General features: G+C 48.1%; 1 protein-coding gene across 2 annotated transcripts in view; it reads right to left on the bottom strand.

Annotated features, from left to right (window-relative positions):
- Positions 1-17,074, bottom strand: part of COL22A1 (collagen type XXII alpha 1 chain) — a 327,564-nt gene that overhangs the window by 216,873 nt on the left and 93,617 nt on the right. For both annotated transcript variants that reach the window (XM_008001616.3, XM_073018373.1), the window contains exons 8-11: positions 12,315-12,395; positions 11,185-11,307; positions 7,126-7,170; positions 2,485-2,547 (exon numbers count right to left, since the gene is read on the bottom strand). In XM_008001616.3, the coding sequence (XP_007999807.3) occupies positions 2,485-2,547; positions 7,126-7,170; positions 11,185-11,307; positions 12,315-12,395 (312 nt within the window). The remainder of the gene's footprint in view (positions 1-2,484; positions 2,548-7,125; positions 7,171-11,184; positions 11,308-12,314; positions 12,396-17,074) is intronic.

Genomic DNA, 17,074 nt, shown 5'->3' on the forward strand with positions numbered 1-17,074 from the left:
TTGGAATTTCACCAGGTATTATCTTTTTGGAGGGAGTAGATTCACAGAGCTCCTCTTGTTGCCATTTCAGAAGCAGAACTCCTACAGATATTATTTTTATATATGTTTCACAAATGTGAAAAGTGAAGCTCAGAAAGTTCTAGCAAATTCTTCAGTTCTTGAAGCTAGTAGGTTGTGGAACCAAAATTTGAATGTAGGCTGCTGATGCTGGTGCTGCTTCCTCAATCACAGGCTATTTGGCCTCAGTAGAGCTGCTGATGACATCAGGCAGGCAATCATGATCATAATTATGCCATGGAACACTGCCCGGAGTTCAGGGCTCCAGAGTACATCCATGTTTGTTCTCTGGCTGATTCTGGTGGTTTCTCTGAATTCAGAATGTCCTCCCAATCTCCATTCCTTTGAACCCAGCTACAAGTGACAGCACATGTGCTAGAGTGGGTCTTGTCCCAGACATGGAGGAGAGAGGAATGGGCCGGGCATTTCCTACACCTACTGCCTGACAAGTGAGTTCCTAAAAAACCACATGTGTATGAGTTACCACCCTTCTCTGAGCTTGTTTGCTCATCTGTGAGGTAGGCATTTCACCAGGCCTCACCTCACTAAGCTGATGTGAGAGTTAGGTGAGCCTCAAGCCTGTGAAGCATGTAAGCCAGAGCCAGCAGTGCAGTAAGGGCTGGTAAATGTGACCAGCTCTCCTTATTTACATGTCTTTTTGCACACAACAGGTGCTTCCTACCTACACAAAGGAGGTAGATATGCATGTGTAAGTGAAGGTGAAGCACAGCCAAGTGAGCCAAGACCTAGATTAAAGTAGATGCAGGTGCAAATTCTGTCTCTGCTACATCCAGCCTCTGTGACTGAGGGCAAGTCATCCAAGCCTGAGAAACCAGTATCATCCCCATTAGAGACGTCATGAGACTATGTCAAAAGCTGTTGCATGGAGCAAATGTTAGACTCCACATGATACACATGGGTAGATGGCATCACTACAGCATGAGAGGGCGACAGTGTGGGGTGCTGAGGGAATTGCATTTGCCAGGCTAATTCTTCTAGGGAAGAGGCTTGTCTTGTTTCCTGGGTTTCCTCCTGAGCACTGAGAACATAGAAGGAACTAATTATAATCACATACATCAAAAAAGACAACGGTCATTCACTGATCACCCACTATGGGCCAGGCATTTTGTAAACCAAGTAGTTATACTCCTCATTTTGCTAATGTGTAAATGAGGCTTTACCCCAGCACTTTGAGAGGCCGAGGCAGGGGGATTACCTGAGGTCAGGAGTTCGAGACCAGCCTGGCCAACATGGTGAAACCTCATCTCTACTAAAAATATAAAAATTAGCTGGCGTGGTAGCACACACCTGTAATCCCAGCTACTTGGGAGACTGAGGCAGGAGAATCGCTTGAACCTGGGAGGCGGAGGTTGCAGTGAGCAAAGATCATGCCACTGTACTCTAGCCTGGGCAACAACAGCAAGACTTCGTCTCCAAAAAAAAAAAGAAAGAAAGAAACCTGCCCAAGGTCACACAGCTAATAAAGGCTGCAGCGAAGGACAATGACCAAGGCTTATTTGACACCAAACTTGTGCTATTGATGCTACATGATTCCATGCAGAAGGGCAGGGGTTAGTGCTTCCACCAGGACAGCGACTGACTGCACTCACTACTGTTCTAAACCATTTACATGCATTAATTTATTTAATCTTCATAATGCTACTGAATAGGTTGTTTTATTATCCCCATTGTACAGATGAGAAAACTAAGGATAGAAAGGTTAAGTATCTCGGTGAAGCCAGAATCCACTTCTCAGCCATTCAGCTCCTGAGGGCCACCCTGAACTGTGACTTCTTCGTCTCTGCAATTCTTTCCTGGCCATCATTAATTGTGTTCCCTCATCAGCTGAAAGATTCATGAATATAATTCATGCTAGGCCAGGTGTTGGAAATGCTGTGACTATAAATTACAGTCAGGACACCTGGGAGTCCTCTAACGCTGGGATGGAGGAGGTGCTGTGGGAACACAGAGCTGGGGTTTGGAGCAATGTCCTGGAAAATCAGACATAGTTGAGTAGGAATGATGAGAACTCATGAGCCAAGCAGGAAGGTGTGGTGAAGGGAAAACAGGGGTGGGGAGAGGGAAGCATTATTCTTGGCACAGGAAAGAGTCTGTGTAATGGCCAGAGTCAGGAAGGGCACAACAAAATGACAAATTAGAGGGTTAGTAACTGTGATGATTCAAAGCACAGAATTCTGGTTATGGGGTGGCAAGAGACAAGGCTAGAGAGTCCGCCAAGGCCATATCCAGCAGGCCTCCATGCCCATGGAGAGAAGCTAGGGCTTCATCCTGAGGGTGGCGTGGGGGTAGTGCCTGGCCCCTGCCAGGTATTCAGCCCACACTTGCTGATTTGCATGATCGGAGGGCCCTGGGTCCCCCACACCAGCCCTGAGGTTCAGCCATGCAGAGGGGCAGCCATCTACTCACCACATCACCTTTCTCTCCCTTAGGTCCAGGAGCGCCAACCGGCCCAGTGGCTCCTGTGTCTCCCTGAGGGGTTGAGACCAGAGACAAGCATCAGATTAGGTTCACTGACAGGGCTCTTGCACAGACAGGACCCTCATGGCCAACCTTGCTCCAGTTCCCTAGAAGCAGCTGATTTCATCTTTGCCATTTCTGCAGTGAGGCCATGTGTCCCACCCCTGGAGAGGAGGAAGCATCTAAGTCATCCTCCAACATCACAATTCCAGGAACCAGGGACTTCTTGAGGAAAGCAACTGCATGAAAGCATTGCACATTCATTCTTGGGAAGGGCCTACCACTGATCCCACCACCAGGGCCTCAGAAGGGGAAGTGGAAGCTCCAGGTGTGAACAGCAGCTCTGCCACTTCACATGAGCACATCATTACAGTCTTTGGGCCTCAGGCTTCTCTTCTATAAACAGTCACATCCTCACGCAGGCACACAAGATTAAGAGCATAAAGGTGCTTTGAAAACTTTCAAGTGTCAACCAGAGTCCCCTGGGCATTCCATTTGTATAACAAGTCCATCCCTGTGCACCTGGGGCCCTCATACCTGTCCAGGAGGAGAAAGAGAGCAAGTAGAAGAAAAAACTGTGTCTGCAAAGGAGGAAAAACTCATCACAAACCAAGTGTTGAACTGGAGCCCAAATCTCCTGCCATCTCACGAGCCAATCCAAGATAGGTGTAGGCACAGGAAACAGAGCCTTCAGTTCTACTCTTTTGTCTTTTTTATTGGTCTGGAACTTTATCTCTCTTGTTCCCATCTCATCTTTTATATTCTAAGAACACATGGCTACTTTGCTTATGCTGTTCCCTTTGGCTATGATGCCCTTCCCTGCCTCCTTTGTCCTGGGCAGTTCTTGTCTATTCTACTGGACCCAGCTGGTCAGGGCCATCAGCAGAAAGGTGTCCTGAAGTCCTACCAGGTAGCAATGGGGACTCTCCTCTCAGCGCCTCAGCTCCTGGGCCCCTCTATCCTGACTCTCTTCATACTATCCCACTCCTCTCTTTGCTGCCTCCCTTCCCCCTGGCCTGTGAGTCCTGGGGACCAGGCTCTCAGTCAGTCACTTTTATATTCCCACATCACGACTGGGCCTTGCACCCAGCACACTCAGCTTATGCATGTGGACAGAGCCCGAGCTCTCTGTAGGGACACGGAACCACCAGGAACCCCAGCCTTTGACTTAGGGTCCTAACCATGGTTTGGGACAATGTGAGGGATGACACTATAGGACCACAATTGCAAGTGAGCTCTGCGGGAGCTGGGCACATCTCCAGGTGGCTGTATCAGTTTCCCTTTTCAGTGCTCCTCTCCTCCCATCGTTTCTGCTCTCCTTGTGGGGCCTGGGGCCTGCTCTGCTCAAGCACAGCAGAGGCAGCCATTACTAAACAGCCCTTGTTTCATACAAATGTCTTCTACTGAAAGGCCTGTGAAACCCCAGGTAGCTTTGGTCTTCCCTCCTGTCACAGCCGAGAATCTGAGGTCACTTCTCAGAGGAGCTCAATGATGCAGAAACCCCTGCCATCCTCCTAACAGTGACCAGCTGGCACCTGGGCCGCTCTGAGCTGCTCTCCGTCAGCACAAAGAGAGGACTCACCAGGGGAGAGGAGCTGAGGGGGCAGTGGGGGTGTGTGTGATGGTGTGTGTGTGTGATGAGAGGTGTGTGTGTGATGGGTATGTGTGGTAAGGTGCATGTGTGTGATGGTGTGTGTGTGTGTGATGGTGTGTGTGTGATGGTGTGTGTATGTGTGATGGGGTGTGTGTGATGGGTGTGTGTGTGCATATGTGTGTGTGTATGTGATGGTGTGTGTGTATATGTGGTGTGTGTGGTGGGTGTGTGTGATGGTGTGTGTATGTGATGGTGTGTGTGTATATGTGGTGTGTGTGGTGGGTGTGTGTGATGGTGTGTGTGATGGTAGGTGTGTGATGGTATGTGATGGTATCTGATGATGTGGGCATGCATGTGAATGTGTGATGGTGTGTGATGGTGTTTGGTGTGTTAGTGTGTGTGTGTGATGGTGTGTACGTGTAATGATGTGGGATGGCATGTGATGGTGTGTGTGATGGTGTGTGACAGTGTGTGTGGTGGTGTGAGATGGTGTGTGGTGTGTGTGTGATGGTGTGTGTAATGATGTGGGATGGCATGTGATGGTGTGTGTGATGGTGTGTGATAGTGTGTGTGTGGTGTTGTGGGAAGGTGTGTGGTGTGTGTGTGATGGTGTAGGTAATGGTGTGTGATGGTGTGTGTGATGGTGTCTGTGTGATGGTGTGTGTGTATATGCGTGACGGTGTGTGTGTGAGATGGTGTGTGTGTGTGATGGTATGTTTGTGAGATGGTGTGTTTGATGGTGTGTGTGATGGTGTGTGTGTGTGATGGTGTGTGTTTATGAGATGGTGTGTTTGATGGTGTATGTGATGGTGATTCTGTGTGATGGTGTATTATGGTGTATGTGATGGTGTGTGTGATGGTGTAGGTGATGGTGTAGGTGATGGTGTGTGTGTGATGGTGTGTGGTGTAGATAATAGTGTGTGATGGTGTGTGTGTGATGGTATGTGTGTGATGGTGTAGGTAATGGTGTGTGGTGGTGTGTCTGTGATAGTGTGTGTGATGGTGTAGGTAACGGTGTGTGATGGTGTGTGTGTGAGATGGTGTAGGTAATGGTGTGTGGTGGTGTGTGTGTGATGGTGTAGGTAATGGTGTGGGTGGTGTGTGTGTGATGGTGTAGGTAATGGTGTGTGGTGGTGTGTGTGTGATGGTGTAGGTAATGGTGTGTGATGGTGTGTGTGTGATGGTGTAGGTAATGGTGTGTGTGATGGTGTAGGTAATGGTGTGTGATGGTGTGTGTGACGGTGTGTGTGTGGTGTAGGTAATAGTGTGTGATGGTGTGTGTGATGGTGTCTGTGTGATGGTGTGTGTGTGTGTGATGGTGTAGGTAATAGTGTGTGGTGGTGTGTAATTGTGTGTGATGGTGTAGGTAACGGTGTGTCATGGTGTAGGTAATGGTGTGTGGTGGTGTGTGTGTGATGGTGTAGGTAATGGTGTGTGGTGGTGTGTGTGTGATGGTATAGTTAACGGTGTGTGATGGCATGTCTGTATGTGTAGTGTGTGTGTGTGTGTGTGATGGTGTGTGTGTATATATGTGTGATGGTGTGCTTGATGTGTGTGTGTGTGGTTTGTGTGTGTGTCCGTGGTGTCACATCCTAGCAGTGTGGGGGCATAGTGGAGAAGGGTGTGAGATGAGGGAGGGAGGCCAAGGAAGTATCTACAGTCAGGAGGGAGAGAAAAGAGAAAGAGAAAAGGGAGAGGAGAGGAGAAACAGACAAGGCAAGAGAGGAAGCGAGGAGGGACACATAGGAAGGGGAGAGTGCCCAGCAAAGGTGGACAGGAAGAAAGCATTGCTCAGGCGAGTCATTTCACCATTTTGACTTTTGATTTCTCATCTGGAGAATGAGACTGATGCTGCCTCTCACGCAGGGTTGGGTTAGGGTTTGATATCACTCATTCAACAAGTAGGGACCACCTGCAATGTGCACAGCCCTGAGCTCACAACAGCGGGCACTGGAATGGCAATCCTTACCCCACAGCACCTGCTGTCTGAGGCATAGGTAGGCTCCCAGCTCAAGCCTGACACACAGCAGGTGCACAGTCATTGTCACTGCAATTCAGTAGAGGAGGATGGAAGATGGGAAAGAAGTGGGCAAAAAGAAAGAGATTCCATATACTCCCTGGTCTGTCTGTACCATGAGACTCAGGCTTGTGAGGGTCAGGTCCTGTCTAAACCATCCTCTAACCCTAGCATTGACCTCAGTGCCTGGCCTTTAGCAGGTTTCACTAATGATGTGCTGAATGTATTAATTCAAACTAAGAAATGCAGGAGGAGAAATAGGGGGGAGAACAGAGTGGAAGGAAGAGCGAGATGAAAAGAGATACAGAGAGTGAGAGATAGAGACAGAGAGAGACAGTGACACATAAAGAAAGGCAGAGGCTGGGGAGAGAAGGGAAAGAAAGGGAGGGGAGGGGAGAGGCCCAGCAGTCTCCAGTGATTTTCATCAGCACACTCAGTTCCTTTTTCAAACATGCGATGATGGTGAATTCTCCACTCTGCCTTGATAAATAGTATAACCCTGGGAAGTGACAGAGAGGAAGGAGACCACTCCGTGACTGAGGGCAGAGAGGCCCTACCTGACTTGGTGCAATTAGTGAATTTGGAAATCATGTGTTTAAAGGGTCATGCAATTTAACAAATCTTAAAAGCCCAACCCCTAAAAGTTTCTGGAATACAGCAGCTTCAACCAATTGCTGCAAAGTGAATTGACCATGGAGAGAGTTGAGCCTGTTGGAGCAAATGAGACCTGAGCCAGGGCTCTGGGAATCTCACCCTTTCTTGCTAATATTTGCAGACTGAGAACTGGAGGTCCTGGGCAGTTAAGAGGCTCCCAGGTTTCAGACTTAATGCCACTTGCTCTTATCCTTTTAATTTAACAAGCTCTGAGGAAAAATGTTGGCAAGACAGCATCCCCACATACCATCTTTTGTCTTACACAGAGACCAAAACAGAGGACTAGTGAGGTTCTAAACTACACCGCTGCCACGCCTGTACTGACCTTTGGACCAGGGAGCCCCATGGGGCCAGCAAATCCCATTTCACCCTAAAAGAAGAAAGACAAAAAAAAGTAAGTTTCGATTTCAATGTTCCCCTTCTCTCATCACTGGATGCTTATCCACCTCACATGCTTAGAAGCCAATGGCTTAGTAAGCCCAGTGCCAACCAATGAGTTGGGCAAGGAAATTGGTTGACTGTGCTGAAGGTCCCTGCTCTCGAACTGCAAACCTATACGGGAAGCTTTGACACAGCCTCCAGATGCAGCTACCAGCGGACACAAGATAGAAACAAGCAAACGGAGCCACAGAAAGACAAATGCCACGTTTCGGCTTACTTGTGTAAGTAAAAGCATGAAACACCGAGAAGCAGAAGGCAGAGTGGTGGCTACCAGGGCTATGGAGTGGGAGGAATACACACATGTTGTCAAAGACTCCATGTCTCAGACAGCAGGAATAATGAACGGTAAGGATTTGAGGTGACGGATATGATAATTAGCTAATTTCAATCATTCCACATTGTATACATGTATTATGACATCACTTTGTACCCCATCAATATATGCAATTATATAGTTTGTCAATATCCAAACTAAATATGTAAATACATTAAAAAACCCAAAGTGGTATTCACTAGCTATTTTTACCTGAATATATCATCACTTCAATTAAAAAGAAAATTATGTTGACTGCTAGAGGTTCATATAGTTATTGTTCACTAAAATACAAAGGAAGACATATATGTAAGCTATTTCTAAATGTAAACTTTGTTTCAATTTAACAATGTGCAAAGATCACCTTACTGGATTTACAAATGTAATCTGTACGTGGTGGATACATGTAAATGTCGCCATGCTGAAAACAAATGCAACACAATTAATATAATTTTGCAGATATAAATATCACCACATTAAATAAAAGGCAGCAGTACATCCATTTATGTGTGCACTTCGTGCTAAAGGCAATCTACACTCTGCCAAAAGTTGCACACTTGGCCAACTCAGGAACATACACTTTCAAATGCATTCACAGATGTTGTTTGCTCAGGCAAATGAAGATAAATAATTTTTTGTGTGTTTCTTCTCACCTAGCGCCCACAAGAGCTCCTGGTACACAGTTCACGCTCCCCATGATGTTTGCTTATAGAGATGCAACACCAGGCATCATGTTGACCTAGCTGAATAATGAAAATGTTCTTCCAACTCCAATAGAAGATTTAAACCACTGGAAACAATGTCCGTTTGTGGCCACAGCTCTGCCTCCTAGGAGAAAACATTCAGACTTCCTAGGCCCCCTGTGTTGTATTTTTTTTAATTGAAATGAAGATGGAAGAGACAGAAATGACACCTGCTTCATGAGGTCATTGTGAAGTTTTTCCACTCCACGGGGCTATTTTGTGGGGAGGGAAGCAGCAGGCTCCCTTCTCAGCCACCTGTGCTTGGGAGGTTCTCTAGTAGGCCTGCTATGAGCTCCTTGGGGCCCAGCTAGGCCTCAGAGCTCCTGGTTCCCTAACCAGAGTGTAGACTACAGAATTTTTGAGGACCAAATTCTATTTGTCTTAAAACCTCAGTGTACAGCACAGTACACAGCACATAGCAGGTGCTTAATGTCTATGGTTAGACACTAGAAGAAGGAATGAAGGAGTGATTAAGTCATTATTGAGTCATGCCACCCTAAGCATGGGGCTGAAAATACGTAAGTGCAACAGCCAGACCTTGCCCTGCCTAAAGGAAGAGAGGGTGTATTTCTATTTTTTTTTTTTTGTTTTTGAGATGGAGTCTCACTCTATTGCCATGGCTGGAGTGCAATGGCGTGATCTTGGCTCACTGCAACCTCCGCCTCCCGGGTTCAAGAGATTCTCCTGCCTCAGCCTCCTGAGTAGCTGGGATTACAGGCGCACACCACCACGCCTGGCTATTTTTTGTATTTTAGTAGAGATGGGGTTTCACCATGTTGGCCAGGCTGGTCTCAAACTCCTGACCTCATGATCTGCCCGCCTTGGCCTCCCAAAGTAAGAGGGTATATTTCTTTATCCCTCCCTCCCATCTATCCATCCACCTCTCTGTCCATCCATGTTTTCATACCCTGATTGACTTATATATCAACTCATCTCTTATTTATTGGCTTTCTCTGTGCCAGGCTATATATTAGTAGCTGAAAATACAGACATGGAAAGATCCAATCTCTCCTATCCGGAACTTATGATTTTATGGAATTAACAATAAGGAGACATTTTCAATCTAGTGTGATAATTGTTATAATAAATAGAAGTACAGGGAGGAAAAGGAAGATGCTGTCATGGAAATAGCAGGTGCTAAATGTATAACTATTGAATGGATGGATGGAGAATAAGGAAAGGAGGAGGAAAGAGAAGGAGGGAAGGAGGAAGGAAGGAGAGGACATGAGGGAGGGAAGAGGGAAATTACACAGATTAAAAATGTGTGCAGAAAAGAATTCCTTAGGACTTCTTGAAAGAAGAGCAGGCATTGGGTCTGGCATCGCTCCTGGCGCAGTCCATCTGTGTGCACACTGGCTTGTGACCAAAACCTCACCATGCCATCACTCATCCTGCTCATTGCTTTAAACAGGATTCCAATGGATTTGGATTTCAACAGCTGCTTCTGTTATTTCATTGACATGTAAAAAACAGATCCACAGCCTGACTGTGGCGGACTTTAGCCTGCCGGGGGTGGGTGGAAGAGCTGCTGCCTGGCATTGTGTGCACCAGCCCTGGCTCCTGCCTCCACCCCCTCTCATCCCTTACATGGGTCCCGGGCTGAGGGGCTCTTAAGGTCACCCTCTAACCAGAAAGAGCCTCAGCTCACAGCAGGCTTCCAGCTTGGGCCTCCAGCAAAGGAGGCCAGAGTTTGATGCCCGACTTAACTGAGAACTCCCTGAGGGCTCCGTGTACCCCAGGGTTTGGTTTTCTGGGTAGCACAAAAAGAAGGAAGGCAGAGTGTGAAGGAGAACAGAGACGAGGAGAGAGGGGAAGGAAGCAAGTCGGTCTACCAGGATAGGCTTCTGAAGAGAAGACTGCTGCTGCAATACCCAGAGCAGGCCCACTCCAGTTAACTCCCACCATCATCTCGTCTTTTTGTCTACGCGTCTGTTGTCCCCGGCAGAGTCACCAAGCACCTCCCACATGCAGGGACTGAGCTGAGAGGAACAGATAGAGGGGGACAGTACAGCCCAGTGTGGGAGATGAAGGGCCCAGGGGCCACTGGCTCAGCAGAACTTCGCAGAGGCTTTCCCCAGCACAGTGCTACTTGGCGTCTGCCTTTGGTAAATCTTTCTGTTCCTTCTCCTCAAATGTAAAAGAACTTTTTTTCCCCTTATCAAGGGTGACCGTCTACAGAAAAACAAAACAAATCACAGCCCTGGGCATACCGTGAGATATTTATTCTAGTCTCAGTCCATTCAAGGACGGTCATGGTGGTGTTCACAGAAATGCACCACTTTTTAAAAATAGAAACACACAGATAAAACTAAAACTATATATATATATATATAGTTTTACTATATGTATATAGTAATTTTACTATATATATATTTAGTATATACACACACATATATATACATACACACACACATATATACACACACACACACACACACACACATATATATATACGTGTATATATATGTATGAATGATAGTGAATGGCTAATCAAAGAAAACACTGAGAAGAGAGGAATGAGGGTGTGCTCTTACAAAGCACACAGAAATTCTCACTCATTGTCTTCTTCTGAGTCTTATTCTCAAACAGCATCTCATTTGATTCAGTCACCCCAAGTGGAGATCATAAAGGAGTAACCTGGGAAGCCTGGGGAATGTACATTCTACTTCTAGAAAGCGTTCATCAGGGCCTGGTGTGCAGATCTCCCCTTCCAGTGTGCACAAAAATCAAGAAGTAAGAGCTCCAAGGCACAACACAGGGTGCTGAGAGCTGACAGCCATGGGCCTCCCGGTGCCCCCACTGCCCTGGCAGGTCACGTGCATGATGGGAAACTCCCACTGCACCACCCAGGGGTGGAGTGGGGCTGAGGGTGGACTGCAGACAATACCTTCTCTCCAGCTGGGCAGGAGCAGTTGATGGTCTTCAAAAAACCAATCTGTTCACTGCCTGGGGTGGGAGGCCGCTGGGGTGGGGGTGGAGGTGGAGGCTCTGTCACCACAGTCACCTGGCACTGGAAGGAAAGCCAAGGAGGTCAGAACCTGGCTCTTCACTCAGCAGGCACTCCCTGGCAGAAGTACAGTGTCGGGTGCTTTCTCGGAACCAGGCAGGCAAAGGTTGAGAAAACGCTAAGGATGTCTCTCCCGAGACCTTGGGGCAGAAGGCCTGGCCAGCCCAGGCTCAGCCATTTCACTGGCTGGCCCAGCAACCTGGGGGAACTGCCCACGGTCTCGCACCTCACAAGTGCTCAACATTTCTTGCTGTCCTTATTCTCACCTCCTCCTTTTCCTTCTTCATCCCATTCTCTTCTTCCCTCACCCTCTGACTCCACAACCAGGTCCATCTGGCTCCACGTTCCCAGCACCTGCTGTCTACCTGCACACCACAGGAGCCCTGAGCCGGGTGCGCTGGCTGAGTTGGAACTGGGTCCTGGGGATGAGGTTAACCAGGCATTGCATGGATTTCACCCTGCAGCCCAGAAAGTAGCCTCCATTATTATTCCCGTCCTTCAAGCAAGCCTTGTGACCAGGACTTGGCAAAGAGGGTTGGAAAGGGAGAAGCCTAAAATGGGGCAGGGACTGAGGTCCGAGAATAGAGCAGAGCCCGCACAGAGGGGTTGAAGGGGCAAACCCTGGTCTCTTGGGCCATCCATGTCCTGACCTCCCCATCTTGCAGACCAGCCCAGGGCACTGCGGCCTCTGGGCACTGGTGGCCCAGACAGTCATCCCCTCCCTAGAAACACCTCCCAGCCCCTGCCTCCCACATCCCCTAGAGCAAGGCTTCATGACTCAGCTAGCAGCACTGGGGTTACACTGACTAAGGCACAAACAACAGTAGCCCCAGAGGAACCTGCATGGCTTGGCTCCCTCAACCCACACCATAAGCTCCCTCTCAGGCCATATTCTGATGGTGGATGTGTCCCTGACCCCCGCCCACCCATCCCTAAGCTCTGGATTCCGCTTCCCTCTGGAGGCCACACACCCATTTCCTCCCATCCTCTCTGTGTGAGAGTCTGCTCACCGGACCCGAGGGGATATCACAACAAGTCTCCAGTTCTGCATGTCTCGAGTCACAATAGATCACAATCCGCTGTAGGTCAAACTGGAAAGGAAACAAGGAGAGAGGATAAGTTTCAGGGACTTTGGAACCCAGAAACCTCCATGGTTACAGACAGGCTCTGCCCTGGTATCTGGTTCCACTTCCTTTTCGTGGTCTTCCTGAGCCCACCACTGGGCCACTCCTACCCTGGGCTCCACCCTGGATTTTCACAAGGAGCTAAGCATCATCTGCTCACACCCCTGATCTGGCTTGGCTGTGTCCCCACCCAAATCTCATCTTGAATTCTAGCTCCCATAATTCCCATGTGTTTCAGGAGGGACCTGGTGGGAGATAATTGAATCATGGAGAGGGTTTCCCCCATACTGTTCTCATGGTAGTGAATAAGTGTCACGAGATCTGATGGTTTAATAAAGGGTTCCCCCTTTTGCTTGGCTCTGATTCTCTCTTTGCTTGGCTCTCTCTCTTGCAGTCAAGAGACAATGAGAGTAAGATGTCCCTTGCTCTTCTGCCATGATTGTGAGGCTTCCCCAGCCATATGGAACCATGAGTCAATTAAATCTCCTTCCTTTATAAATTACCCAGTCGTGGGTATGTCTTTATTAGCAGTGTGAGAACAAACTAATACAACCCCTTCCTTCTATAAGGGAGAGCCCCCGCCTTGCAAGGGGCTTCAGGACACATGTTAAAGTCCAGTGTTTCTTTCTACGCTGAAGGTGCTATGGCCTCTGCCCTCCGCTCTGCACACAGGGCACACCATCATCCTCTCTCCATGTCACCAGCACTGCATTGAACAAGACCCTTAATGATGCCATTGTAAAGGCCTCCAAGTTCCATGTATCCCTGTTTTCAGCCTCTCCAGTCATTTCCACAGTTGTTTCAGTGAACTTTTAAAATAAAAACTTACTTTTATCACTACCTTTAATATGATAGCCCCTTAAACTTAAAGACATAACACATTAAAAAAACCCTAAAATTTAAAGGGACTGTGGTGCTAAAACATCCACATGCTTGAACACATTCACACACACAGAGTCTACAGACAAAGCCCAGGTCCTTTCTAGGACACCCCACCTCCCAGGGCCTGACTCTGCCTGGTTCCCTAGGTGTCCCTCTCTTCACTCTGCACTTGAACCCTGCAGCATCTAACCACACAACAAACCACACCTGCACATTCACACCTTGGTACGTGGTGCCCATTCTAGGAAAGACCTTGAGCAATGAGAAATCTCCCAGTCACCACCCAGATCCATACCCAGGCATCACCTTTTGCGGCTGTTTTTTCAAATACGTCCACAGATTGGGAACTTAATTCCCCTCCCCTGGTGTGAAGTGATGGCATGTCACTTCCGAGATCAGGTCATAAGAAGATTGGCTGATGTCTTGAGTGTGTTCTTCTCTTCCTGTCTGTCCCTCTCTCTCTCATCACTCACCATGGGGCACAGAAGCTAGCATGTTGTGAGCTACTCAGTGGACAGGCACAGGTGGAAAGGAATTAGGGTGGCTGCAAACATTAACTAGCAAGAACTGAGGTCCTCCATTCAACAGCTCATAAGAAGCTTCCAACAGCCTCTAGTGAGCTTGGAGGTGGCTTTTCAGCCTTATTTGAGCTTTGAGATGACGGCAGCTTGAAGGCAGCACAGTGAAAGACCCTGAGTGAACCACTCAGCTAAGCCACTCTCAGATTCCTGATCCACAGAATCTATAAGACAGTGCATGTGTGTTGTTTTAATCTGCTTTTGCTGGGGGAATGGGATAACTTGTTACATAGCCACAGATGTAACTGATATACCTCCCTCTATAGCCAAGAATCCATCAGTCCCTCTTCTCTGCCATATGTGCATCTTGCATGATATGGTTTGGCTGTGTCCCCACCCAAATCTCACCTTGAATTGTAATAATCCCCATGTGTCAAGGGTGGGGCCAGGTGGAAATAATTGAATCTTGGGAGCAGTTTCCCCCATACTGTTCTCACGTTAGTGAATAAGTGTCATGAGAGCTGATGGTTTTATAAATGGGAACTCCCTTGCACATGTTCTCTTGCCTGCTGCCGTGTAAGACATGACTTTGCTCCTCATTCACCTTCCACCATGATTGTGAACCCTCCCCAGCCATGTGGAACTGAGTCAATTAAACCTCTTGCCTTTATAAATTACCCAGTCTTGGGTGTGTCTTTATTAGCAGCATAAGAACAGACTAATACATTGCACAGACAGCTAACATCAGACACAGCAGACTGCAGGATAATTAGACATCTGTATATTCCTCTTCCTTCCAGGCTCCAGGACTTCTGAGAGCAAGGACAAAATCCCAGGCAGTGCTGCCTTCTCAAGCACAAAGCTGAACTCTTGCTAATGTATCAGAGCTGTGGAGAATCTCTCACTCTCCCCAGGCCCTGCAGGACATGGTTCAAGCTCACCCCTAATCTGCCATGCTCATTGCTCCCTTTCCTTCAGCTCTACTGGTTTCCTCCTGCCACCCCTCCTGCACTGGTTCCTCAGCCATCTGTCCACACCCAGGTCCTCCCTGTCACTCTAGCACATTCTGAACGTGGTCCTAACAACACTTCCCACAATGGATGATGGTGTCTGTTTCTTAGCTCACTTTTTTAAACATCTCTAATAGAACATACACCATGAGGGCAAGGCTCTCCTGTCTCCTGTCCTTCGCTAGAGCAGTCCCTGACTCATAAAAGTGCCATAGAATCGATGGCTGGGTGGACGAGTGGATGAATGGATGGGCATTTATCAAATGGAGCTTGAGCTCAGTCAGTGGAGGGGGGAACACTTATTGCATTGAACACTGATGTGAAGTGCCCTGGACTTGCCCCTCCACTGGTCCCTTCTCAGGCCCATGTTTGCCTCAGGAGTCCCTCTGCACACTGAAGTGCCCCTCGAAGTGTAGCCACTCACCCCACTGACTTTGTTCAGCAGAAACAATAACAATACCATTCATCCGTCTGTTTTATTTCCTGTAGAGACACCAGCCCAGAAACAAGAGAAAATGACAGAATGAAAAACTGTGGTTTTGAACAAAGCCTACTTTCAAAGACAGCCCTGCTTTCTTCATTATCAAACATACTCGCAGCAGCTGGGCTTGCCTGGCAAGGCTGCAGGGACAGGGAAGGAGAAGGAGGAGGCAGGAGGCAGGCCAGGGACAGAGCATGCTGGCTTGGGATCTGGGACAGAGGCGTTCTCAGGTGGGGTGAGAGGTCCTCTGAGCCAAGAGGGGCCCCTTTCCGATTGCCTGAAATCCCAGCATCGCTCCAGCCACTCAGTCCTTCTCTCCCTTTCCTCCCTGCTCCACACCCTGGGATTTTACCTCCTGACACCACTGTGCTCCCCCACTCCTGTCTGGAAGTCCTGCTCAGGTTTCTGCCCTCGGCAATTATGGGTTGAACTGCTGCATGGGTCTGCTTGGCTCCCTGGATTCCAGCTTCCTTCCACGTCCTACCCATCAGCAGCTTACAGACCCTTTGCTGGCTGCAGTGTGGAAACCTATTAGGGAGCAGAGACAGCTGGAAGGCTGCATTCAGCATGACCCAGTCTGAGTCTCGCTCTACTTTTCTCATATCAGCTGGTCAAGTCAGGAAAACTGAACCCCAGTTTTCCTTTCTGTGAGATAGACTCACAGAGTCGTGGTGGGGACCAAGGGAAACAGAGCCCATGAGAGCACAGTGTCAGCCACAGATGAAGCTTCAGTGCAGGATGCGTAGGATGCCCCAAACCATGTGGCTACAAGTACCACAGATGATGATTCTGGAAGATTTACTAAGAGATAGAGATGTATTGATTCTCATGTATATTTTCCTGATACTTGGTTTTAATATAAAAATGCAGCATGGAACAGTCAATGGGTGTAATACTCCCATGGACACTCTTCATTATTCTCTATTGCCTCTAACCCAGCAGAGAACTCCCCATGTGCCAAGCACTGTTACGTGCTGTGTTTACATACTAGTGATCTCACTCAATTCTCACAATAGCTCTGACAGATACGAGTCCACTGTCTCCTGTCTATAGATGAAAAAGTGAAGGTGCAGAGAGGTGAGGCCACTGGCCTGAGTGTTTTAGCCTAGTTTAGTAGACCTAGAAACGTCTATTCAAGAAGTAGCATCTTTATTTAGTTTGGGAGCACTGGTAGCAGAGCTGGAAAGTGAGTTAGGGAAAGGAAGTTAGCCAGTAAAGGGCTGTTATCAAGGGAGTTACCACTGTGAGCATCTGCAGTTTACATGTGTTGGGGAACTCTGGAGCCCATCAAGAATATGTGACTCACAGTTATGGTGCCAAGAGGTGAAGGAGCTGGGGTATTGATACTCCAACTGCCACCAGTCCTTGGCGGAGGGCTGCTCCCAGGGGTGTTGATGCCTGCCTGATAATGGATAGCACTGTCTCTGGCAGAGAAGGAAAGCCCTCAGGCAAGACAGGTGCAGGCAGTTGGCAGCAGAGCTGTTATGCACTGAAATGATGAGGACTCAGGGGAATGTAGGTGGGGAACCAACCACTTCTGCTATACTAGGTTGTTGTATGTGGTGGGGATGTGTCCAGAAGGAAATTCAGGTCTGATTTCCAATCCCTTGTTTTGGGGTAGACCATATAATACAAATGGGTACCTTGGAGAGTACCAGGAAGCTAATCCTCTTCCTGTTTTCAAAACCTGACACCACCACCATGATAATATGATGAAGATGGTGGTGATGATGTTCACGATGACTAGCATTTATT

The sequence above is a fragment of the Chlorocebus sabaeus genome, chromosome 8 (genome assembly GCF_047675955.1).
Source record: "Chlorocebus sabaeus isolate Y175 chromosome 8, mChlSab1.0.hap1, whole genome shotgun sequence".
NCBI classification, from domain to species: Eukaryota; Metazoa; Chordata; class Mammalia; order Primates; family Cercopithecidae; genus Chlorocebus; species Chlorocebus sabaeus.